We start from the raw sequence: 25,829 nt of genomic DNA on the forward strand, positions 1-25,829 counted from the left end.
TTAGTGATGCTGAGGTCACCCTCTTTTGTGGTGTGCTTTATTTCCAGGAAGAGATTAGAAGTCTTTATCCACTCCAGTACAATACAGTACAGTGCAGTTTGTGTTTAGTGATTTGTGTTCCTCTGTTCAGTGATTTGTGTTTCTGTGTTAAGTGATTCATATGCCTGTGTTCAGTGACTTTTGTTTTTTCAACTTGAATGCATACTTTATATCAGTGTTTTATACTATAGAGAGGAGGGGCTGCAGCTTTCACTGTGACTGTGTGAGACACGCACACACGTACGCACACACACATACACACACACACACGCACACACACGCACACGCACGCACGCATACACACATACACACACACACACATGCACACACATATAGGCATGCATGCATACACACACACACAGGTGCGCACACACACACACAGGCACACATTCACTCACATACACGCACACGCACAATTAATTATTATCACAGATCCATTCTTGGACACAGACTGAATGGACTGAGATTGCTTATGGGAGTAAGACACATAAAGACCTGGGCAACTCCTCTCAGACACAAACATAATTTCTCATGCTGTAGGTATGCCAAAACAGAACCAATAGCTTTGTTTAAAAAAACAACTGGAAAATTGGACATGATATAGAGGGATATTTCAGACACAGGAGCACCTTTAAAGAGGATAATAATGGAATTTCTAGCATGGTCTGCCATCTTAAATTGTTACATGTATAGTGTAGCATTTCCCCCTTCAAAAGAAATGCTGGAACAAATATTCAAATGTTCACACAGTTTACACAAACACTTGGCAATTAAAGGGCGTGAATGTTATTTGGCGTGGTCTGGCATGCGGCCAGACCCCTGGTGCTCCAGCTTGCCGTAGGGGACCCCGTGAAAACTTGGGGTGTCTGGGGGAAGCTGGTGTGTTCTGCATTCCCTCGATTTTGCTTTAGTTTCTCTCCGATCCTCGTTTGGCTCTTCATTCTCCAGTGGAGAAATCCTCTTTCAGCCTCCTGACGTATTGGGCGGTCAGTGTCCCTGTCCGCGGTGTTTGTTTGTGAAGTTTATTGCCGAGAGAGCTGGATGCCCAATTGGCGGCTTTGTGCTCTGATTTTCCGAGCTCAAACAGGTCATATGCGGATGTGGAATTCCGTGCAGGTCTGTGGACCGCTTCCTCTGCTTCCTACCCGTGGGTTACGTCCCTCTGATCTCGGAATTTCACTTATCAAAGTGAGGGCATTGTCCCCAAGTTGGGACAAGTCTGCAGCAGCAAGGATCTGTCTGCATTCAAACAAATTTGGCTGTTGTAATAAGGCTTTGTCTGTAGTAAGATGTAAGATAAGTACAAGGCTCACCGGAGCTGAATTTAAGGGGAACCTCAGTGTATCCACATAGGGTTCTCCTGTTCCCTCCTGCAGTCTGAAACGGAAATAGGAATGTGTTTGTGTGTTTGTGTGTTTGTCTGTGTGTGTGTGTGTGTGTGTCTGTGTCAGGGGCAGTCAGATGTCAGTCAAGCACATTTGACCCAGGGTCAAAATCAGAGGGAATAGCTTAGGTTTGGCTGCACAGGACTTCTCTGTACATTCACCTATTACACAAAACTGTTAGTGGACAAGATCTTTATTTCTGGAGGGATATCAGGGCATTCCTGCCTTGTCCTCACAGGAACACGCTGTCATTTACTTAATGGGGATATTTTCTGCTAGTACAGTGAGAATTAAACGACATTATTAATGTTCCAGGTTTGTATATTTACCTGTTGGGCGAGGCTGGAAGTAATTTAGCAAACCTGCAAATTTCCTTTTTCACATTTCCAGTTTCATTTCTCCTCATGTGTCATTTATTTGTTGTTTTTGTTTTGCTCATATAAATTTCCTAACTCAATTTGTACCAAAATATTATACAGTCAGGATGGGCGGAGGTTCTGGTTGAATGGGGGTGGGGGGATGGGGGGGGGGGGGGTGGTGCGAGATTTGGCAAGGGGCTTTTTCTGTCCTGTGTTTAATTTCTCTCTTTGGCTTCAACCTGCTGGTCCTTTCTTTCTGTCTTGTGTTCCCTACTTCCTTTTTCTTGGCTGACATGTGAAGTCTGGTGATGTCATCATGTCACTCATTTAGCATATTAATCATGGGGGGGGGGGGTCCTGTGTTTTGACAGAGGTTTGTGTTTGAGTCTCTTTGTATAGTGTGCCTTCGCAATTGTGAATTTAAGTCTTTCTTTGTTAAGACCAGTTCCACAGGCATGTTCCCATATTTTCCGGTCTCGTCTTTAGTGTATTACGAGATGTGTTATGACCGTGTTAATACGTGACTTGGCTGATATATTTGTGAGACTAAATTGTAATGCTCATATTTATTTTGTATTGAATGTTTTAGGGTAGCCGAAAGGGGTCATTAGAGAAATCAGTTGGTGATAATAAATAATTGCTTTCTTACAAACCTCATAGGTATTCTTGGGCATTTTGCATGTCTCTCTTCTGGCATTTGAAACTCTGTATCTGTCATCCGTTAATATGTCAATATGCCTCTCTGCAAAAGGCCACCTGGGCGAAAACATGTTTGGAGGCTAAGATTGAAGTAAGACTTGCCCCACTGCCTGTTTGGGGTGATAGAATACTGCATTGGCTGGGCCCCACTAGCACCGAGTGGGTTCCCCCCCCCCCCGCCCCGCCCCGCCCCGCCCCAGCCTCACTGCACCCGACCCGGCAAAAGGCTGCCATCACTGCCTGGTTTGTTCGGTTTCCACTTCAGGTGGTGTTTGGTTTCCCTTATTTAACCAATTTCACTGTTGTATTCAATGTTTCTTGTCTTTATTTTGTTTTATTTCTTTGTTTTATGTATGGCTTTTTTGTCTAAAGCTATTTATGCATCATGTAATAAGTTATTGTTATTGTTGTATTCCCTGCAACCATTGATATCGGTATGATACCGATGATAAGTATCCAGGTGGTGTGCTGATGGCGCAGTGCTAACGTGCTAACGTACTGTATGGCTTAGTGATTTCTCCATCATTTCTGCCAATCAGCCTGTCCTTGCACAGTCTGTCTCTCTCCCTACAGCGCTAACGTGCTAACCTACCCGCCCAACTGCCCCGTGTCCACACACAGTCTGACTCTCTCCCCTCACAGCGCTAACGTGCTAAGCCACCCGCCCAGTCGCCCTGTATCTGTGCATTGTCTCTGATGGGCAGAGGTGAGAGGGTGGAGTCAGACCGGAATATTACGATGCCCAATCGCAGGGCGGGTTTCTGGTCTGTTCGGGGGGGAGGTTAGCAGTGGAAAGGGTATATATAAGCTATGGTGAAACAGAGGCAGCTGTCTTGTTTTGTCGTGCTGACCTACCCATCTCACGCATCTCTCCGCCTCTCTGTCTGACCGTCCGTCTGACCGTTCGTCTGATCGTCCGTCTGTCTGTCTCCAGCATGCTGCGACAGGGGCTTCTGCGAGCTTGGCTGGTGCTCTGGCTGGCACAGTGCTGTCTGCAAGGAGGTAAGGGAAGAGTTTGTGAGGGATGGAGGGAGGGAGGGAGGGAGGGAGGGAGGGATATGGGCACGCACAAGACAGCAACAGGTCAGGTCACTGTTTAAAGTAAGAGAAAACCCTTTTACAGATCTACTGTGGGTGAGTCACAGTGAAGAGCACGAACTAACTGACACTAGCTTGGATTTCAGTGCAGAATTATTCTCTGTTTCATTAAATTCTTACTTTATCAAAAATCTCTGTTTGAACAATAATTTTACATTTTCAATAAAATGGATTTGATTTTTATATTTTAGAGTGATAAACTTGTAAAAATAGTTCATGGTTAGTTATTATTTGGTTTCAATTTTTTTCTATTAAATTGAAAGGTGGAAATAAAAAAGGTGTGCATCCAAGTTCTGATAACAGCTGATAAAATATGTAAATATATCCATAAGATTCTTCTTCTTCTTTTTCTTCTTATTATTATTATTGTCATCATCGTCATCATCAGAAGCAGTAGTAATTGTAGTAATAGCAGTAACAGCAATAAATATGGTAATTTAAACTTAAAATATATGTTCTTCATGATAAATTCATATAATAACGAGAATGCTGCATTCATGTTGTTGTTTTTACTTTATTTTACGAAAAGTAGGTTATGATGCTGACAGATATTTACTATCACTCACAAAGGGTGCAATATGCTCATCAAAATGTTTATCTTATTTCGAAATCAAAAGTGCAACAGATATCTAAAGCTTTTAATTCAAAAAAGATAGTATTTACCTCCACCCAGAAACCTATACAAGCCACACAAAAAATCTGAAGTATTTCACTCAAAAACCTGAAGCCATTTATTCAAAAACCTACAGCTTTTACCTTGAAAATCCTGCAGCTTTGTGCTCTTCATACAATTTAGGCATTTCACCAGCAGGGGGTGCCGATGGTGTTAATAGGACACTGAGACTCCGGTAGTTTCACTTCATGAGTCCAGTTAGTCATCAGATACACTGGGTGAACATGTGCACAATTTGGATTCATTTCTGAGATAAACTTTTCCACACATGCACGTTTATTATTGTAAAATGGCATCTCTCTCTTTCTCTCTTTCCTTCACTTGTTCTCTCTCTCTCTCCCTCACTCGTTCGCTCTCTCTCTCTCTCTCTCTCTCTCTCTTTCAAATTCAAATTTCAAATTCAAATGCTTTATTGGCATGACATATTTAAAAATACATATTGCCATAACAGCATAAACGACAGTAACATAACATTTATTAACTATTAAATTAACTGCTAAATACTGTCTCTCTCTCTCTCACCCTCTCTCCCTGTCACTCTCTCTTGCTCACGTTCTCTCTCTCTCTTTCTCTCTCTCTCTCTCTCTCTCTCTCTCTCACTCTCTCTCTATCTCTGAGGAGGATGACTGTTTCTCACTGATGAGCAATCTACAGCAGCTAAGCAAATGAAATACCGCAAATGTTGAAACCACAGCAATTAATTTTCCATCAGTACATTTCAAAGATGTCAATCAAAATTTGCATTTACACAACTGATATTATTGGCACGTTTGTATCTAAGTTAATTTTGTGATTACCACGGGTATCGCGTGTTGTCAAATGCAGTTCCCATGCAGATCAACTGGTCAGTGTCAGTAGTCTTCATTGCACATGTCTGATAGGCAGTGGTGGGGAGAGTACTCTGTTAAACTACTCCCCAACACTGCTGACAGTGTCCACACAGCCTGACCCTATTAAAATGCACTGATGGAGAGGAACACACTCTGAGGGATGTGTTTGGCTGTATGGTGTTGCCTGTCAGTGGTTGAATTAGGTTACCCGTCAGAAACAGAAACATCTATGGTAGGAGAATCATCCTGATCCTGAAATGATGGAGAAATCACTAAGCCATACAAAAAAAAATTAATACCTGTACCGACTCTGGCTATTACATGTCAGATTTCCAACGCCCTTGTCAAAAGGGACTTTTTTGGGAGTACCTTACTGTGCGGGTCTTACGACACTGGGTTTCTCCCAAGTGACTGTGCGACCCGGCAATAAGATCACATTCTGCTTCCCCTGCCGCTTCCATTCTGGCTCAAAATCAAAGGGTGCGAGCATCGGGGGGAAGTGCGATTCCAAATCTGACAGGCCATCGCGAGAGAGGAGTTTAGTCTGTCAATTTTGCCTTTTTATTCTCTGTGAATGGATGCTTTCTCTCTCTCTCCGTGGTCTGGTTCTCTGAAATGGTCAGTTTGGGCTGAATTTGTTGCCACTGTATGCTTTACGTCATCTTACGCTTTACCACCAGCTGTGTCTCTGCGAGAGCGTTAACTGCGCAGCGTGACTCGGTCAGTCGTTTTGCACAGACCCTGTCCTCACATGACTGGGTCACGATCTGATCCGTTCACCTCAGGCAGCTGCTGCTATGAGCTCATTTTAAATGTGCTTAATATTTTCCCGGGTTCCATGAGCATGGGCTTCAGAGCAGGAGGTTTTCAAGGCAGCTGGTGAGCTCTTGTGCATGCTGTTTTCGTTCCAACCACAACTCAATCCTCTCAGTCGCAACGCGCTGTCAGCTGTTCGTAACTGGATGCTCATAGTGTCTGCTGAAGGCTGTTTACCCTCTTAATGCCATATTACGTCACATTTCACATATCCATGAAAATTCCTTATTGATTTTAACACCTGTATTCATATCAGTTCTGATGGCGAAGCTTTGGCTTTCTGGAGCAAAAGACTTCATTTGAAAGAGGTTACATCTGATGGACCTACAGCGGAAACCAGCGAAGTGGTTTCCTGACCGTGTGGATTTCTCGCCACTGAAATTAAATGTGGCTGTGGGAGAAATGTTCAATGTTAATGAGCCAAACCTGCATCGTGTTAAAATGTTTTTAAGCATGAAACTATGGGAGAACTTGAAGATGTTTTCAGAACCTTTACTGGCTGGACCCGACCAGCATACACAGGGAGCCCTCAGTACTAGGATGGCAGTGTAGTTTAATGGTTAGGGAGCTGGGCTTGCAACCCAAAAGTAGGACACTGCTGTTCTGCGAGATGAGCAAGATACTTAACCTGTACTGCTTCAGTATATATCCAGCTGTGTAAATGAATACTATGTAAAAAATAAAAATAAAAATAAAATAAAAAATGAAGTTGTGTAAGTTGCTGTGAATGAGTGTCTGCTAAATGCCTGTAATGTAATGGCTGGAGCTGGGAGTCCTGGTGATATTACAGCTGACATGAATGCCCTCATGTCCTCTTTTTTAGGGACAACCCTTGAAACCGGGCTCGGGTTTGGAAGGGCCCAGGCTGCAGGTAAGCCGCCTTTCATAGCACCCGTGAACCTCTCAGGAGAGCAGTTAGCCTTGTGATGAACCAGCACACTATCCTAGTGCCACCCCTTCCCCCCCCCTTTCCTAATACAGCTAATGCTCCAGAAACACGGTTTATGCCTGCCGCACATGTGTAGTGAGGATTGGAGAGGAGGACTCACGGTCCCCACGGCGATTTGTCTTGTGATTTTTAGGGGCCGGCCTTTCTCTGGGCGCTCTTGGGACACGAGGGATTGCTAGGACAGCTGGTAAGTCAGAGGGGATGTAGAATCAGGTGTGGGAGGGAATCCCAGGGTTTCCCTGGCGACCAGCAGCTGTTTGAAACCTTGCTATTTGAATTCCAGTGGAATCCATAGGATTGTTAGTAATCAGTGTAATTAACCCTCCTGTTCTGTTCATTTTTTAGGTACAGCAAAAATGTTCCCGGGTCAATCCCCATACAGGGGGGGTTTGCAAATACATGAAATGAACCATTTTCATTTAAAATGTTGATTACACTAATTAAGGCCAGTAGAAGAAGTTTCATACTGAAAAAATAATTTTAAGTATTTTTCCTAGATTTTCAAACTTTAAAAAGGGTCAATTTGACCCGCAACATAACAGGAGGGTTAAGACCTGATTGAATCTGAAGACCAGGCACCTGCTTTCCTCAAGCACACAACACAGCTAAGCTGTGCTTCGCATGTTTGTTTAAAGACATCCTATGCTGGAGGGTGACTTTTGCAAGGGTCTGAAATAAATTTCTGAATAAAAGTCCCAACAGTAAAATCACTATTATGTATAAGGTATACATTCAACATAATTGAGCTGTAATTGAATTTGCCTTCTAACTGTCGCTCACAGTCGCTCATTTCATGGTAATAATGTTGCCCCTAGCCATCCAGCCAGTTGAAAACGGAAGAGGAGACTTCTTTGATTGTAAATACAAGACCACAGCAAGGCTAAAATAATCCTGCATAGTATGCCTTTAAAATTGTGGATCTCTGAAAATTATTTTTGCTGTTGTCATTGGGATAATGCTTCCCTTCTGTCTGTAATGGAAGGTATGTTAGAAATTGTTGTTGTTTTCATTTTAACAAAACATTATTGCAAGTTCTCCTTCTCAATATGTCTTCCTCTGCTCGACACATAACACCAGGCTTGATGTTTTTTTATTGTTCATCGGCGTTCTGACGTTGTGATTTTTGTCGCGTCGCAGTTTCTAATGCAGTTTGTATTACCGCCAGGTCGCTATCCTGGAGCCATGCTTGGAATGGGTAAGCTGTGAACTGTGTTCCCATTACCTAAGATGACTAAGAGTTCCTTTAAAAATATGGAATGTGCCTTGCGTCCCAGCACGTATGATAATTTAAATCCTGCATCCATAAGCACCATAGAAGCTTCCGAGCCTGGCACTGAAGTCTGTGGTAAACCTGCAGCACACAGTTGGTCTGGATCTGAAACAGTCACCAATCCATTCACTTAATCATTGAACAAAGCAATGCATTTTAATCCAGGCTGTGATATTTGTACATTTTTGATTTGGCTCTTACATCCATATGTGTATTTGTATTACGATTGAAGTCCTCATCATTGCACTGGGTGATGCAGAGAGAGGAAGTGATGTAAGAAGGTGTGTGATTGGTCTGGCTGTTTGTTACCCAGGAGCCTATAGGGGAGTGCTGGGCAGACAGATGAGGCCAGGATATGGGGCCCTGGGAGGCTACGGTGGTTACGGTAACGTCCTGTTCTATTCTGTTAGCATGTCTGCTGTAGCCACTGCTTCAGCTATTCCTCTCATAAGAGCTTCTGTGGTCATTTCTGCCGCTCTGATTTCAGGTGCTGGTCTGGGGCTCGGGACTGGATTAGGAATGAAACTGCCCAGAGGTGTGTGTGTGTGTGTGTGTGTGGCTGTGCGTGTGTGTGCAAGAATGTTTCTGAGTGAGTGCTGATATGTGTGCACTTGTGTGTGTTGTGGTGTGTGCGTGCATGCGTGCGTGCGTGAATGTGTGTTTTTGTGTGAGTGCATGTGTGCAAGTGTGTGTTTGTGTGTGTGCGGGTGTGAGTCAAGTAGGTTTATGAGTGAGTACAGATATGTGTGTACTTGTTTGTGTAGTTGTGTGTGTGCGTGTGTGAGTGTGTGTGTATGTGTATGTGTACTGTATGTGAGGGAGTAAGAGTGGCTGAAATGTATGCAGTATTCTACTGTGTGAATTTAACCTTATCTGTGCTTGTAGGGTATGCTGGTGGTGCCTATGGTTACCGAGGGCAACCCTTCGGAGGTAAGTGTTCATATGGATCTGTCTGCTCTGTTCTGCACACTGCATGTGATGTAACATGGACCTCATAGTGTCTGTCTCCCACATGTGTGTGTGTGTGTCTGCCTGTCTGTGTGTCTAGCAGCCAGGCCTAACATGCAGAATGTAATGATAAAGATAGGGAACAGTGCAAATAGTGATTACTGCTTCCTGTTCTGTGTTTTTTCAGTGGAGGATGAGTTACAGGGCGGGGCGTGTTTACTGCGCTACTGAACCGCAGACTAATGCAGATTAAACATGTCTGGCTGAGTCATTGCTAGAGTGGGCCTGCGTGCAAAGACTCACACCAGGGGCTAAACCTCCACCCCCCCCCCCCCCCCCCCCCCCCCCCCCCCGCAGGTTATGGAGGCTTTGGGACCTATGCTGGAGCAGGACTGGGCTTGGGCGGAGCCGCAGGTAAGCCAATCAGAGCTCGCTGGGCCACACCTCCCACACACACACACACACACACACACACACATCTCTACAAACTGCTAAAAATCTCTACAAGCTGCTGCTTTCTGGGTGGAGCCTGCAGTGATTGGGTGTGTCTGATCTGTGGGTGGAGCCTGCAGTGATTGGGTGTATCTGATCTGTGGGTGGAGCCTGCAGTATTTGGGTGTGTCTGATCTGTGGGTGGAGCCTGCAGTATTTGGGTGTGTCTGATCTGTGGGTGGAGCCTGCAGTGATTGGGTGTATCTGATCTGTGGGTGGAGCCTGCAGTATTTGGGTGTGTCTGATCTGTGGGTGGAGCCTGCAGTGATTAGGTGTGTCTGATCTGTGGGTGGAGCCTGCAGTATTTGGGTGTGTCTGATCTGTGGGTGGAGCCTGCAGTGATTGGGTGTGTCTGATCTGTGGGTGGAGCCTGCAGTGATTGGGTGTGTCTGATCTGTGGGTGGAGCCTGCAGTGTTTAGGGTGTACCTGTGTGCTTCTAAAATGGCCTCCTGCCATCTGTGTGATACCTGTGGTTTTTCCTGGTGATTTACCGCCCTCAGTACATATGTTCGCACTTCACTCGTTCTGTTACCCTCCTTTCCCTGCCTTCTCTCCGGGTCTCTCTCCTCCAGGTGAAACAGCTTGTCCCTTCTATTCAGTCCTTCCTCATCCTCTCTCTGTCAGCTGCACCCCCACTCCCTCTCCTCAAACAGGGTGTGGAGGAGGCCTAGTAGGCTTATGATCACTCAATGGTGGCTCAGTAATAATGATAATGATACTTATGTTTAGCCTTTGTTTTTCCCCTTTTTTGCAGGTGCACAATGCACTTTATACAAGAGACACTGTGAAACATTGTAAGATTAAGTATTAAGAATAAAGATTTATACACAGTAATGAACAACAATCAAGGACAAAATGCTACTCAGCTAAAAGCAATAAATGATGATACAAGTACACTATGATAATGCACACACAGACACACTCTCTCACACACACACACACACATGCACACATGCACGTGCACACACACATACGCACACGCTCACTCACACACACATACGCACACACACACGCACACACGTTCTCTCTCACACACACACATACACATACATGCACACATACGTACATGCACACACGCACGCACACACACACACACGCATGCACATAGCACATGCACATACACACACGCTCACTCACACACACACATACGCACTCACACACACACACGCACACACACACACTCTCTCTCTCATACACACACACACACGCTCTCTCTCTCACACACACACACACACACACGCTCTCTCTCTCACACACACACACACACACACACACACACACACACGCTCTCTCTCTCTCACACACACACACACACAGTGTGTTGACGGTGCATCTCTCTGCTGATGGCAGGGGCAGGACCTGTGTATTCCAATGGGCAGGCTGGTGAAGCAGCCAAACACAGGGAACGGCCGCAGTCATGTGTGTGACACTCCTCGCCTTTATCCGCATGATTCATTACCCGTCCTAATCTGTGTCCGCTTTCATGCGCATTCATTTATTGCATTTTAACATCTCATTTATGTACCAGTCAGTGCGTGTCCCCTACGTTTTGTGTACTAACGAAGGTCTGACCCGTTGCATGCGCGCATGTGCTCGTCTTCCTCAATGCTGACGATTGCAGGTTTAATAGAATAGAATAGAAAACTTTATTGTCCATTAAATATAAAATAAAATGGAAATTTCCCTTCAGCTCAAATGCTCATTAAAATGGCAGCCCTGTAAGACATGTTGCTGTAAGCCTCTTTTGCTTCATTAAGGGTTGATCTCCAGATGAGAGCTGTGGTTTGCAGATGGCCCAGTTATCTGTGGGTATATATCTGTGGGTTTGTGCGATGTGTTTTCACCCTGGAGTAGGCTAGCTTTTTTTTTTTTTCCAGCTGCCCTATAATTTGGTTGGTTTGATTGAGCTGTTAATATTTACAGTGAAACTCGATTGGCACAGCTCTGAAAAGATAAAGAATATAATGTAATGAAATGATACGTTTATTTACTGAGCACTCTTCTTGCTGATTTGCATTATAGATTGTCTTTCTTGCTGCTGTTCAGACATTATAAAACAAAGTTAAAATAGATTTCAGTTCACATTGAAATTAAACTTGTTTGTGTGATATATTTGCAAAAGAAATGTGTGCCTGAACTTATTTTGCACAATTTGAATTATTTTTTTAATTCTATGGCCTCGAAAAAATGACTGAGCAAGTCTGATGTTAATAGCCAAAACTGACCAAACATGGACTGCTCCCAGTATGGAAAACGTGCAGTACAGTACATCAGGGATCAGAACTAGGGTGTGTTAAAGTGCGGATTATAAACCAGTGGTACAGGGTTAAAATGAGCTGCTCTAAATAATTAACACACACAAAAAAACCCAAAGCCAGAGAAATGAGCACTTCTGTAACTTTCCTGAACGAGAGACTATCTGTTTTTCTTTCACAAAGATGCTGGTAATTTGTCTCATAGAAATGTGCCCATCAACTTGTGTTTAGCGTAGTCTTGAGTTGAGAATATTTGGAGTGTGACTTGGAGCTTATCAGTCGCTGTCTGGGATACGTTTGTGGTTCCAAAGGTTACGGACCTGGAGGGGGGGCGTCCATTGGACAGGGTGGTGAATCCGCTCCTTCAGGTAAACGCCTCACGTTCTCTAGGTGACTGTGAAGGTGTGTATCGCGCCCGGCATGCTTTATCCCCTGCTTCATTTTGCATGAATATCAGGACATATTTCTTTACACGTTGAGTTGTCAATGTGTGGAGCAGATTGCCAGGTCATGTAGGCTTGATACAGTACTGGGTGCTGTCTAGTCGGTCAGTGAATGGGCCCAGATGGGCTGAATGGCTTGTTGTGCTTATTATGTGTCCTTATGTTCTTATGTTCTAGGTGTGCTCGATGGCCTGTTCTCCTCATTATGTGTTCTTAAGTTCTTATGTTCTAGATGGGCTGAATGGCCTGTTCTCCTCATTATACATTTGTATGTTCTTATACTGTAGGTGTGCTAAATGACTCAGTCCTTTTTGTGTTTTGAGTGCCCTTCTCAGTTTTGTCTGTTCCTTAGTTGCAGAAATGAAACTGACTGACTTCCCAGTCAGTGCCTAAGTATAGAATGCAGATGACTGGCAGAGTCTGTGGCAATCAACTACATGACCACCTTGATTATTCCTTTTGTGTTTGATGACATAATCAATGTGCTGATCCTCCTGTGTGCTATACATAGAAAATAGGAAATAGAGTATTGTTTTGGTACTCATTGTAGTAGACAGTAGTTGGTGTATTACAGGAAATATTATTATTGTCGTTATTATTCCCCATCGGCATGGCGATAAAGCCTGGTAATCATGATTATTTTATTGTGTAATATGAGGATGAAAGGTTTAATCCCTGCGGTTTTAGTCTCTTTATGGCAATCTCCCATTGTTAGCATCTCTCTCTACATTTAGTTAACTGGGAACTTGTTTGTCAAAAATAGGCAACATCACTTTGGTTGCTACGGCTGTTTGACTGTACTGAACTTTTGTAGTTTTAATTCTTTACACCTGGTGTCTGTTTTTACGAGTCTGAAGATCCATCCTGTTTGGTTAATGAACTTGTGGTTGACTGAAAAACAGGAACACAGGTCAGACAGTTCAAATGGTTTCAGTGCACATGCAGCCGGAAAGAGTCTTTCAGTTGTCAGACTGCACATGTGTTCTGTGAGACTTTAGCAGAAAGTGTTCATTGGTTTATTTTTCAGGCAATACACTGTGACGTGCAGTGAACTGACACTGCCAACGCAGAAAGATTTTGTGACACGTGTCTCTTCCTTACACTAATAGCATGTTTATTACTGTCAGCTGCGACTTGTTGGTCGAAACTTTTGTTTGCATGTCTCATCCATGCTCATCTGTCATTGGACGGATGAGTGAGACCTTCTGTGTCAGTGTGAGAGAGGTGCATGCTGGGAGAGTGTTGGTTAAGCACTGTGTGGTAACGACCTTGTGGTCTCCAGGTAACGGAGCAGGAGCAGGGTTGCCCATTGGACGGGGCGCTAAAGCCACCAGACCCGGTAAACTCATTGGGAGTGTATCGCGGTGTCCTGAGTCAAGCTGCATGCACTGGTCACTGCGTCATTTCCAGCCAATTTGCGCCAGTGACATTCGTTATCGCATGTCTTTGAGTTCCACACATTCATTATCGCATGTCTTTGAGTTCCACACAATCATTTTCATGTCTTTGAATTGTAGGCTTTCATTATCGCATGTCTTTGAGTTCCAGACTTCATTATTGCACGTGTCTTTGAGTTCCAGACATTCATTATTCTATGTGCCTTTGAATTCCAGACATTCATTATCCTATGTGTCTTTGGATTCCAGACATTCATTATCGCATGTGTCTTTCAGCTCCAGACATTCATTATCACATGCGTCTTTCAGTTCCAGACAGTCATTACTGCATGTGCGTCTTTGAATTCCAGACATTCATTATCGCATGTGTCTTTGAGCTCCAGAATGCATCCTCAATGCCTGGTGTGATCACCCTGTGTGGATGAGCGCTCTCCATCTTCACCCGCCTTAATCGATTTGGGAACAAAATGATTTAACGTTACGCTTCACGGCCCAGGGGCACTGTCCAGTGTGCCTGCTTGCAGTCAGCGGAAGGCCTCCCTGAGTGGGTGATAGAATGGAGCGGTTGGTGATGCGGCAAAGGTCCAAAGGGAGCGCTGCGTGCTGACAGTGCTGTCCTGTCCTCCCGCCCTCCTCAGGTTACGGTGCTGGGGCTGCTGGGTATCCTGGAGCAGGACTCGCCAATGGTTACGGAGCAGGTAATGCTAGCATGCACGGACTGGTACGTCGCCATCTTGGCTCAAACTGCCACATCCACTGTAAGCAATGCCAGCATGCACAGATTGGTACACTGCCATCTTGGCTCTGACTACCACATCAACTGAATTCCCACTGATTCAGGTTAGGGCCAGTTCCCCAGTCTTGGAAATCCAGGCCAACCTATAAGGAGTCTCTACTTTAGGCCTGTCTCATTCTTCCTGTGATGTGATGATATTGTTCTTTGTTTCCTGTTTCTACACCTGTCCTTTTCCCCAGGCTACGGAAATGGCTACATGGGTGGAAACAGCTATGGTGCTGGTAGGTGTGCTTTCACAGTGATTCACCTGGTTATTGTTGTCCTGGTTAATAATAAAAGGTGCGATTATGATTGTGTTTCAGGGTTGGGCCTCCCTGCGGTTTTAGCTGATGGTGCTGGACTGGCTGCGAAGGCAGGGAAGGGTGCAGGTAAGCTGTCAAACCAGCGATGGTCCTTACTGAACCAGGTCATAACCTTGTTTAGTTTAGCAATGGTCCTTACTGAACCAGGTCATAACCTCAGGGGCTAATCCGTTTATCTTAGCGATGGACCGTACTGAACCAGGTCATAACCTTGTTTAGTTTAGCAATGGTCCTTACTGAACCAGGTCATAACTTCAGGGGCTAATCTGTTTATCTTAGCGATGGGCCTTACCGAACCAGGTCATAACCTCAGGGGTTAATCTGTTTATCTTAGCGATGGGCCTTACCGAACCAGGTCATAACTTCAGGCGCTAATCTGTTCCTCTTAGCGATGGAACTTACCGAACCAGGTCATAACTTCAGGGGCTAATCTGTTTATTTTGGCAATGGACCTTACCGAACCAGGTCATAACTTCAGGGGCTAATCTGTTTATTTTAGCGATGGACCTTAAAAATGAACCAGTTCCTAGCCATAGCAGCACATCCCTTTAGCTTAACACTGGGGCTGAACCATAGCCTGGACAAAGTCACTGTGACGTCACCTGTTATCTTCATGGGCTTGGTGAAAAGGGTTTTGAAGCCTGGGAGGTGTAGTTTGTGGGCACCACCATGTTGTACAAATTGGAGCCAGAGAATGCGCAGTAGTCTGCTCATCCACTAAGCACGTGAGATGCGGGTCACTCGGAAGTGATGCAGACTGTCCCTGATTCATCCACAAAATATTACCGTCTTGTCCAAATAGCACGATAACTTAACAAATTGGCATATAGGGACACTTTTGACGAAGAAAAAACACCTATTGTGACTACTTTTTCTTGTGGCAAAAAATGATTGACTTCATGTTTTGTCTGTATTGTCACATTACAGGCTTTTGGCAGACGCTCTTATCCAGAGCGACGTACGACAAATTGTTACCACTGACCTACATTAAAACAGGTGGCTGAAACACCTACGCTGGTGCAAACCACACTGATGCTAGAGAGCAATGTCTCTCAACAAGACAAGGAAGTTAGCTTCAAAAACGCAGTGCAGTTTTGGCCGCTTGGGCTAAAAGGTGTTGAGGGATAGAGTTAGTACTGAACACAGCAACTTGAGAGTTTACCCCAATTTGTTTTTCCGCCAGGTTGGGGCTAGGGCCTATGGTAGTCCAGTACTGAGCCTGGGAGCCCTTGGGGCTCTCGAACCAAATGGTAAATCAGGGGAATACGGTGAGAAAAGAGGGACAAAAAGGTGGAAAACATAAAAGGGGTGTTTTGACTTACATCCGTCATTGTCTCTCTTTTTTGGTAAATCCATTCAGTGGGTGCTGGTGTTGGTCCTGTCGCTGGTGCTAGTCAGCTGTCCTACGGGGGCCAGCCTATGATTCCTGCCGGGCTTGGGGCCATGGTCAAGGCTGACAGTTTGGGCGAGGGGGCCATGCCCTATGTAGGGCAGGCCTTCCAATCCACAGCCCTGGGGAATCAGGAAAACCTGGGTAAATACTGATAAACGCAGAGCTGAGAGACCTGGGTAAATACTGATAAACGCAGAGCTGAGAGACCTGGGTAAATACTGATAAAAGCAGAGCTGAGAGACCTGGGTAAATACTGATAAATGCAGAGCTGATAGTCCTGGGCAAATACTGATTAACACAGGGCTTAGAGGCCTGGGTAAATGCTGATAAACGCAGGGCTGAGAGACCTGGGTAAATACTGATTAACACAGGGCTTAGAGACCTGGGTAAATACTGATAAATGCAGGGCTGAGAGACCTGGGTAAATACTGATAAACACAGGGCTTAGAGACCTGGTTAAATACTGATAAACACAGGGCTGAGAGACCTGGGTAAATACTGATAAACACAGGGCTGAGAGACCTGGGTAAATACTGATAAACGCAGAGCTCAGAGACCTGGGTAAATACTGATAAACGCAGGGCTGAGAGACCTGGGTAAATACTGATAAAAGCAGGGCTGAGAGACCTGGGTAAATACTGATAAACACAGAGCTGAGAGACCTGGGTAAATACTGATAAAAGCAGGGCTGAGAGACCTGGGTAAATACTGATAAACACAGAGCTGAGAGACCTGGGTAAATACTGATAAAAGCAGAGCTGAGAGACCTGGGTAAATACTGATAAAAGCAGGGCTGAGAGACCTGGGTAAATACTGATAAACGCAGGGCTGAGAGACCTGGGTAAATACTGATAAACGCAGGGCTTAGAGACCTGGGTAAATACTGATAAACACAGAGCTGATAGTCCTGGGCAAATACTGATTAACACAGGGCTTAGAGACCTGGGTAAATACTGATAAACACAGAGCTGATAGTCCTGGGCAAATACTGATTAACACAGGGCTTAGAGACCTGGTTAAATACTGATAAACACAGGGCTGAGAGACCTGGTTAAATACTGATAAACACAGAGCTGATAGTCCTGGGCAAATACTGATTAACACAGGGCTTAGAGACCTGTTTAAATACTGATAAACACAGACATAAAAAAATCTACTGCAGGCCTCTGTAAATTAGTTTACAAAGATCTCAGAATGAGTGTTTGGTATTTCACACATGTTTAGGAAGCACAAAATATGTGACAATCGTTTTCCATTGGTGATGCAGCTCTCATTCTTCTGCTACAGGTGGGCTGGCTGCTGGACTGGGATTGGATGCTGCTGCTAATAAATATGGTGAGTCATTACGACAGCCTGTCCAGACAAAGGGAGCGGCAGTTTTACTGCACAAACTCTGGAAAGTTCATCAAAGACAAACCAGCTTACCACATAGATAAAAGGGGTGGATGACTATGTGATTTCATACTCATTTGTGGTAGGAAGAATTCATTGGTCAACTTCCCTACATTGGCTTAACAGTCATTTCAAGACTGTGTGTGTGTGCAACGTTTCCGCTGGTAAGGTTTTGCCGTGGCGTGGCGCCAGGGCAAAATCCTTACCGCCACACCACAATAAGTAAATAATAATAAAAATAAAATAATAAATTCTATATATACTGTATATAGCCTATATATTAAATTCATAAATTAAAAATGTTAAATTTTCTAAATATTTCTGCCTAAATGCGCTTTCAAATATATCCACATATATATTTTCAAAAAGAGCCTAGGCCGCGCGCTCCGTGCTTGCTCCTTTCTGAGGCGGTCGGAAGACTTGCAGCGCGCGAAGGTCGCACTGTCTGTCAAAGTATCGCTTTTTTCTTCGGTGACCAAAAGACGCTTCAAATATTACAAAAATACCATAGTGTTAACCAGTGTTTGTACTGGACCAAAATACGTGCCTGTACCTACTCATCAAAATACATACTGTTTAAAATAAATTAATGTTGGTAATCAAAAGAAGAGTCGGTTCCTCATATACAAGTCCCGACAGCTCCTGCCCATCTCAAGCACTGGCGTTAACTCTCATTCGTTGATGACAACTTTTCTTGAGTATCAATTTTGGTTATATAGTCCTCTATTCTTGAAGATAGAACTTCTAGATAGACAATGTGCTCTTTTAATTGTTCTCACCCCACCATAACTCAAAATGCAGGCCTATATTGCTTCAATATTTACAAACAATACAAGGGTTAACAAACCTTTTATGGTTTTAAAGTACATCTAAAACTACTTTTTAGCTCTTGCAAACTGCTATTCCTTGTATCAAGAGCTCGTCAGAGCTAAAAGATGGATTCAGATATTTTAAAAAAACCTATAAGAAGTCTCAAGAGGTTATGTTTTCATAGTCTTGAGCTTTTTTGCCTTTGCTACACCAACCCCCCCCCACCCCTCACCCCCCCTTCGGACACCCACCACCACACCGAGAGATCAATTTCACAGGAAACACTGGTGTGTGTATGTGCTCTCACAGTTTGTACTAATGCTTTTATGTCTGTGAAATTTTACTGGGCCTGGTGTGCCACTATTTTGGTGAGGAGAAATTCCTAACTGACTATCTGAGTTATTCTGAAAACACCATACTGGGAAAATTAATCAAACAGAATGAATTTAATTTCTCTTAAACTCAAACACAAAGTTAGCCCGACAACATTTTCAATTCAGTGTTTCACTTTCATTTAAAGACTCAATATAACACCTTTGTTTCTGTGGGTGTGATTGTGTGTGTGTGCCTGTGGGTGGGTAGCTGTGTGTTTTTCCATGTGATTGTGCGCATGTTTCCGTGTAATTGTGTGTGGCAGTGTGCGTGTGTGTGTTTGTGCATGCTTCTGAGCATTGTGCCTGAGCAAACACGAGATCATGTTTTACTAGTCATGCACTACTGCATGTCAAATCACACACTGTGGCTCATGCGTGTTCAACCATATTTTTCTTCTTTCAGCAATACTTATGCTTATGCATCAATAATGCATTGTCTTCCAGTGACAAATGTTTTTAACAGGTGATTTTTACTGAAAAGAAGAAATACTAAAAATCTCTTTGACATGAAATACTTGGCATGAAATTATTTTATCACTGAGTAACAAGTTTGTTCAAGAAAGGACTTCAGGGTTTTTATATTTTTTATTAATTTATATTTTTATTAATGCTGTTATATGTTGGGTTGCACCAAATGCCAGCAGCCATACCACCATGCACTCTGCTCCTGCCGACTGGCTGAAGCGAAGCAGGTGTGGGCTTGGTTAGTACTTGGATGGGAGACCACCAGGGGATACTGAGTTGGTGCTGGAAGTGGTGTTGGTGGGCCAGCAGGGGGCAATCTTCCCTCTGGTCAAATAGACCCCAATGCCCCAGTGCAGTGATGGGGACACCGTGCTGTTGGAGGTGCCGTCTTTCGGATTGTTGGAGGTGCCGTCTTTCGGATGAGACGTTAAACCGAGGTCCTGACTCACTGTGGTCATTAAAGATCCCATGACGCTATTCGCAAAGAGTAGGCGGTTCCCCAGTGTCCTGGCTAAAATCCCAGATCTGGCTCTCACAAAAACTTGCCACCTAATCATCCCCTGATTTAATTGGCTAAAAAATGTTCTCTCCCTCTAGTGGAGCTGCTCAGTGGCCAACAATAGAGGATTGTGGTTGTACTGGGCAGCTCCCAGGTGTGAATGTGTGTGAGTGTGAAGCAGGGCGTTCCTGCAAATGAGCATCCGTGCTCAGTGAACCTACCCTGGGTAAATAAAGGTTAAATACAAAAAATTAAATCTATTATGTTTGACTGTCTGCGTTTAATCCATTAGTTCTTAATCATAACTAATGGCCTTGATATTTGTTCAAGTAGATGGGCTGTAGAGACTTCACTGTTGATTTGAAATGAGCTATTTGGATTTGTTGTTGAGCGTCTGTATATAATTAAACGCAACACGCAATGTCCTTGTGCTGAGGAGACCTCATCGGCGACTCACGCGGCTGGATTTCCGTACGGTGCACAGGCTCCGCCTGGGAAAAATCCACCGGTGAACTGTAGCCAGAAATGATCTGCCGTGCATTGAACGTGCGGGTCGCTCTCTCAGCGAGCGGACGACTCCGCGTTTACAGCAGGTCTGACGTGAAAGCAGACTCAAGCTGTGCGCCTCTGTCTGTGTGTTTCAGGGGAAGGAGCGTACCTGGGTGCCGGAGTCCCACCAGCAGGTAACGTTGCACACGCTAGGGCGAGACATTAACGGGCACACATGCATGGACCGCGCGTTAGCGTCACACGTGCTAGGATGCGACAGTAGCACCGCGCGTTAGCGTCACACGTGCTAGGATGCGACAGTAGCACCGCACGTTAGCGTCACACATGCTAGGATGCGACAGTAGCACCGCGCGTTAGCGTCACACATGCTAGGATGCGACAGTAGCACCGCGCGTTAGCGTCACACATGCTAGGATGCGACAGTAGCACCGCATGTTAGCGTCACACGTGCTAGGATGCGACAGTAGCACCGCGCGTCAGCGTCACACGTGCTAGGATGCGACAGTAGCACCGCGCGTTAGCGTCACGCATGCTAGGATGCGACAGTAGCACCGCGCGTTAGCGTCACACGTGCTAGGATGCGACAGTAGCACCTCGCGTCAGCGTCACACATGCTAGGATGCATTACATTACATTACGGACTTCTTATCCAGAGCGACTTACGCAACGTTTTATGTAGCATCCATTTATACAGCTGGATATGTACTGTAGCAACGCAGGTTAAGTACCTTGCTCAAGGGTACACCGGCAATTCCTTACCCATTATACTACACTGCTGCCCGTGCAGTAACATGCTCACACACATGGACCGCACGTTAGCATCACACACCCTAGGAACGCGAGAGTCACACTCAGGCCTTCACACACACTGGCCGCGATTACAACATGGACACGCGGTGAGTAAAAACAGCAGTGCTGTGACTCAGACGGTGTAGCAAGACCACGTTAGTAACAGTTACCATGGACAGCCACTGCACCCAAACGCACGGTGTAACAGAGACTGGCAGGGACACAGTCTGACTCAGGGCTTTACAGCAGCTGTGTGGAGAGGAAGGGATATTTCATCATTTACTTCCCGTTTCCTGCATGTTCCACTGTGGTTCCTGTTTCTTTATACCTGACTGCAGGGGCCGTGTGTCTTTCTGTCTCCTCGTTATTTGCAACGTCTCTTTTTAATCCCTTTCTCCTCTTAATGACCGTAGCTCACCTCTGTCCGTGTTTTTAGATTTTGCCGTCCTGCTCAGGCAGTTTGCGGAGTGCAGACACACTGAAGTGTGTGTCGTTTCTGCAGTGTTTGCAGCTGGTTTGGCTCTGTGTGCCTGTAGATTAACCCCAGCACGCTCAGCTTCGTTACACATTCTCTACACACACCAGGTACTCCGTATTCATGAACATGAAGTTTACATTTTACTTCATTCACATGTTCCTACGTATCGAAACCTCAAAGTGATGAATCTCTCCCTTCACACAAGGCCAAACATTTACTGAGCGTTTATACACACAAGTGGTGTCATTAATTTCAGTTGACTGCGACACAAATTTTGAGGGAAACATTAATGTCAGATTTGCAGGAATGATGATTTTTTGATCGTTTGCTTCTGTCTGCAGCGGCGAAAAGCGGCAAATTTGAGATGAACGAGTTCTTGGATAATGGTCTGAACGGTGAGTGAGTGTGGGATTCCTCATCCTGCCCCTTCTTCTGGTTTAAAAATCATACTGTGTTCAAGTGCAGTGTTGCCCTATCTGTGATGAGTAAACAATATATTCACTCTCTCCCTCTCTCTTTCTCCCTCTCAATCCCCTCTCCTCCCTTCTCTCTCTCGCTCTCCATTTCTCTTTCCTCTCTCTCCCCTCCCTTCACTCTCTCTTCCCCTCTCTCCTCCCTTCTCTGTCCCCCTCTCCACCTTTATTTCCTCCCCCTCCCTCCCCTCTCCTCCCTTCTCTTTCGCTCTCTCTCCCTCTCTCCCCCTCTCCTCCCTTCCCTTTCTGCCTCTCCTCCCTTCTCTCTCTCTCTCCCTCTCTCCCCCTCTCCTCCCTTCTCTTTCTGCCTCTCCTCCCTTCTCTCTCCCCCTCTCCTCCCTTCTCTTTCTGCCTCTCCTCCCTTCTCTCTCCCCCTCTCCTTCCTTCTCTTTCTGCCTATCCTCCCTTCTCTCTCTCTCTCCCTCTCTCCCCCTCTCCTCCTTTCTCTTTCTGCCTCTCCTCCCTTCTCTCTCTCTCTCCCTCTCTCCCCCTCTCCTCCTTTCTCTTTCTGCCTCTCCTCCCTTCTCTCTCTCTCTCTCTCTCTCTCTCTCCCCCTCTCCCAGGCTAACTCAAGCCCCGCAGCCCTGAATGAAAACTGAAGATCGGCTCCATCGTGTTTCCCTCGTGCGTTTTTGTCGCTGTTGTCGATCACTTCTGTTTTCATTATTTTTGTCTTTCTTGCTCCCCATCTGTACTTTTTTGTTTCAGTCTGTTGCCTCATTCCCTGCACCCGTCCATTCTGAGACTGCGGTCTCCTTATGTGCATATCCTCACTAAAGCTCAGAAAGCACCTGTACCAAGTCTCCGTCTGTCCATCTGTCCGTCTGTCTGTCTCTTCTTTCGTTTTTGGCACCTTTATCGGTATCTTGACGTGAGTCACAAGTGTACTCTGTTCTCCCTACCGATTAATTAGAATCCAAATTAGAAAGCCTCAAACCTGCCTTCAGTCCACATCTGTCCTTAATTATTAACAGAAGAACTACATATAAATACAAAGTAGGTTTTGTAAAGAAAATACATAACACTTGTGTTTGTTTGTGCATTAAATTTAACGAAAATTGCTGATTGAAGCCCAGCCATCAAATTAGGAGGCATGTAAATGCCTGGATTCACAAAATGGATGGTGTTTCACTATGAATAATAATATATAGACTGCCTCCCTCCATCTTAAGATTCACAAACTGCCATGTCTAAGTATCGAAGCTTGCGTGAAAATGTTGTTTATTTCAGTACTTTTGTTCCTTGTCCCTTATCACATGCTAATTTACTGGATTCATTTTTGGAAAAATATATTTCAATGTTTTAGATGTGGTTTAGATGCAGGTTTGACAGTGACCGTATCGCAGGTTGTTTTTTTTTGCGTTGGTCTTTTGTTAGCACGAACGTTCTGTCCCCTTGGCTGTGGTGTTACTGAAACCCAATCTCTAAGCCGGAAACCACACGGCTTCCTCTTATTTATCACAAAGTTAAAGAAATGTTATACGGCAATATAAACATGCCGTTGCTATTTAGTTCAGACTAAAATCGCAACACATCACAGAATGAGGCGGAGGGTCAGAAGAATATATAGTGGGCCTGTGTACTCCTTCTGTCCTTCTGGTGTTTAAGGGTGTAATTGTGTAATTGGTGGTGAACCTAATATATTATTCATCAAATGCAAAAGCATGCTTCCGCTTTGTTTTTGCGGCGGTCTTTATTAGTGTGAACTTAAATAAAACAATTAAATAAATAAATAAATAAATAATGACTACATTTCAAGTTTTTCATGCTGTGCACTCAATGCTCTTTCCAAAAGCAAAAAAAAAGAAGCTGCAAATACAGTTAAAAACATAGTGAAAGGTACAAATGAGACATGGCAAAAGAATTTACAATGAAAGTATGGAAAAATATACGGTACTGAAAAGACAACATATAAAAAATAAAACAATTAAAAACGAATACAATTAGTTCAAGACAAGTCTAAAATAATGTGTCTTTAAAAGAGACTTAAACTTCGGTATTGCTGGTGCATGTTTGGTAAAGCGTTTCACAGTGCAGGAGCCCGTACACTGAAAGCTCATTCTCTTTCTGTTTTTAACCATGCCACTTCGGAGCTGTGCAACATTAAAGAGGCCCTCATCAGCTTATCTGAGCTGCTTCCCTGGCTTGTAGGGTTCTAAAGGTTTGATGATGTAGTCAGGGGCTAAGCCACGTAGAGTTTTAAAAGTCATCATTAGAATTTCAAAATCAATTCAAAATACTATGGGAAGTCAGTGTAGGGAGGACTAGACTGGAGTTGTGCGGGATCTCTGTTTAGTTCTCATTAATAGCCTAGTTGCTGAATTGTGGTCAAAGGGAAGTCGAGCTAAATCCTGGCCATTTATCTCTGATTACAAAGCGTTACGGCAGCCCAATCTAGAAGTATTAAAAGCACGTATGATTGTACGTATGAATTCAAAGTAGCAAGCCTGGGTGACCTTACTAATGTGCCTCTCAAATCTTGAATCCGACTGAAAAATTACCCCATTTTTTACCCCAAAATTATTACTCCTTTGATGTGTGGGCTTGGAGAACCCAGTTTTTTTGAGCTAGGCTTCAGAGCAGAGTGACAAAAGCCTCTTTTCCACTGTAGGGCCTGAGCACGAAGAGGAACGGTTCCAATGGTGTTTCCACCTGTAAACGGTTTGGCGCGGAACGCTTACAAACCGTGCCCAGCACGGTTTTCTCGGCACGGTTAGACAACCGCGCTCAGTGCCGCAGAACCGTTCGGGTGGGCGGGCTTAATGACGTAGGTATTCACTGATTGGTTTCACATACATTCACGTCAGTTTTGTGACTGGGCGCTGATCCACTGCGTCACTCGCTGTCGTCACTAGTTTTTCTTAGATACTTCCTAGTCCTGGTTTTAGCAGTCCGACAGATGGAAACCGAAACGGTAACCGTTCCCACAAGTCCTGAGCAGCGGGGAACGGCACGGAGCGGCCCTGGTAACGGTTCAGCCCTACGGTGGAAAAGAGGCTATAGGCGCCAAATGGGTCTGTAATCGGAGACCCGAGCACCCTAGTGGGAGAAGGTTTTGCAGAAGGTCAAAAAAGCAAAAAATGTCTGCCGTTTTGGAAGTGACATGAGAGCTCACACATTTTGTGCTATTCTAAAAGGTGGTTGGGTGCTCTAATTCAGAAGGAGTACTTAGGCGATCTGCGACTGAACGGCCTTCAAAAAAGGGCTCAATACAAGACCATGGGTCAAAGCCAGATCTGGTGTGTGTGTGCGTAGGCCCAGAGACATGTTGGTGAAACTAAAATATTGAATAAAATTTTTTTTAATTCAGCACCATTATCAATATGGATATTAAAGTCACCAAGTATAAGTATTCTATCATATCTATCATAACTACTAGCGACAAAACTCTAAAAACTCAGATATAACATCCTAGGTTTGGTTTAGGGGATGAGGACACAGAGAAGAGGATTATGTTTGTGCGAATAATATGTCAATAGTTCATGAGAACTACCCATAATCAACATGATTACACTTAAAGATATCTCTGTAGATAACCACTAACACCAACAATCAGGCTGCCCGCAGAGGACATCAGAAGGTGATGACAGGCTGATTATAAGTTGTGGAGAAAAAAACTTAAATTGTCAGTTGACATCATTAAGAATTACCTCCACACATTGTGGGTGAAAGTATTACCAGACACTGTGGGCACAAGACTGAGAGTCAAAAATGACAGAGGTTAAACTTCCAGATGCAAACCTCTCACCAGTGCCAAGATCAGAAAGGCAAGATTGGAATCTGCAAGAATAAAATACAGAGATGACCCTGATGAGTTTTGGAAACAGGTCTTATGGACAGATGAGACCAAGATAATCATTTACCAGAGGGATGGAAAGGGTGAAAGTGTGGAGT

The 25,829-nt window shown here is 44.5% G+C and overlaps 1 protein-coding gene across 2 annotated transcripts; it reads left to right on the plus strand.

Annotated features, from left to right (window-relative positions):
- Nucleotides 1–3,304: 3,304 nt before the first annotated feature.
- On the plus strand, nt 3,305–22,731 carry LOC118216322 (glycine-rich cell wall structural protein 2). Of its 2 annotated transcripts, XM_035397414.1 has the most exons (16): nt 3,305–3,484; nt 6,723–6,770; nt 6,982–7,035; nt 8,014–8,043; nt 8,432–8,503; nt 8,606–8,653; nt 9,004–9,048; nt 9,424–9,480; nt 14,293–14,352; nt 14,630–14,671; nt 14,753–14,818; nt 16,113–16,286; nt 17,433–17,480; nt 20,330–20,368; nt 21,804–21,857; nt 22,499–22,731. In XM_035397414.1, exons 1-16 carry the CDS (start codon nt 3,418–3,420, stop codon nt 22,501–22,503), a joined length of 909 nt encoding a protein of 302 aa, XP_035253305.1. In that variant the 5' UTR covers nt 3,305–3,417; the 3' UTR covers nt 22,504–22,731. The 2 variants fall into 2 exon arrangements, with proteins under 2 accessions (XP_035253305.1, XP_035253306.1); XM_035397415.1 differs by lacking the exon at nt 16,113–16,286.
- Nucleotides 22,732–25,829: the final 3,098 nt, after the last annotated feature.

Source organism: Anguilla anguilla, chromosome 17 (assembly GCF_013347855.1).
Source record: "Anguilla anguilla isolate fAngAng1 chromosome 17, fAngAng1.pri, whole genome shotgun sequence".
Classification (NCBI taxonomy): Eukaryota; Metazoa; Chordata; class Actinopteri; order Anguilliformes; family Anguillidae; genus Anguilla; species Anguilla anguilla.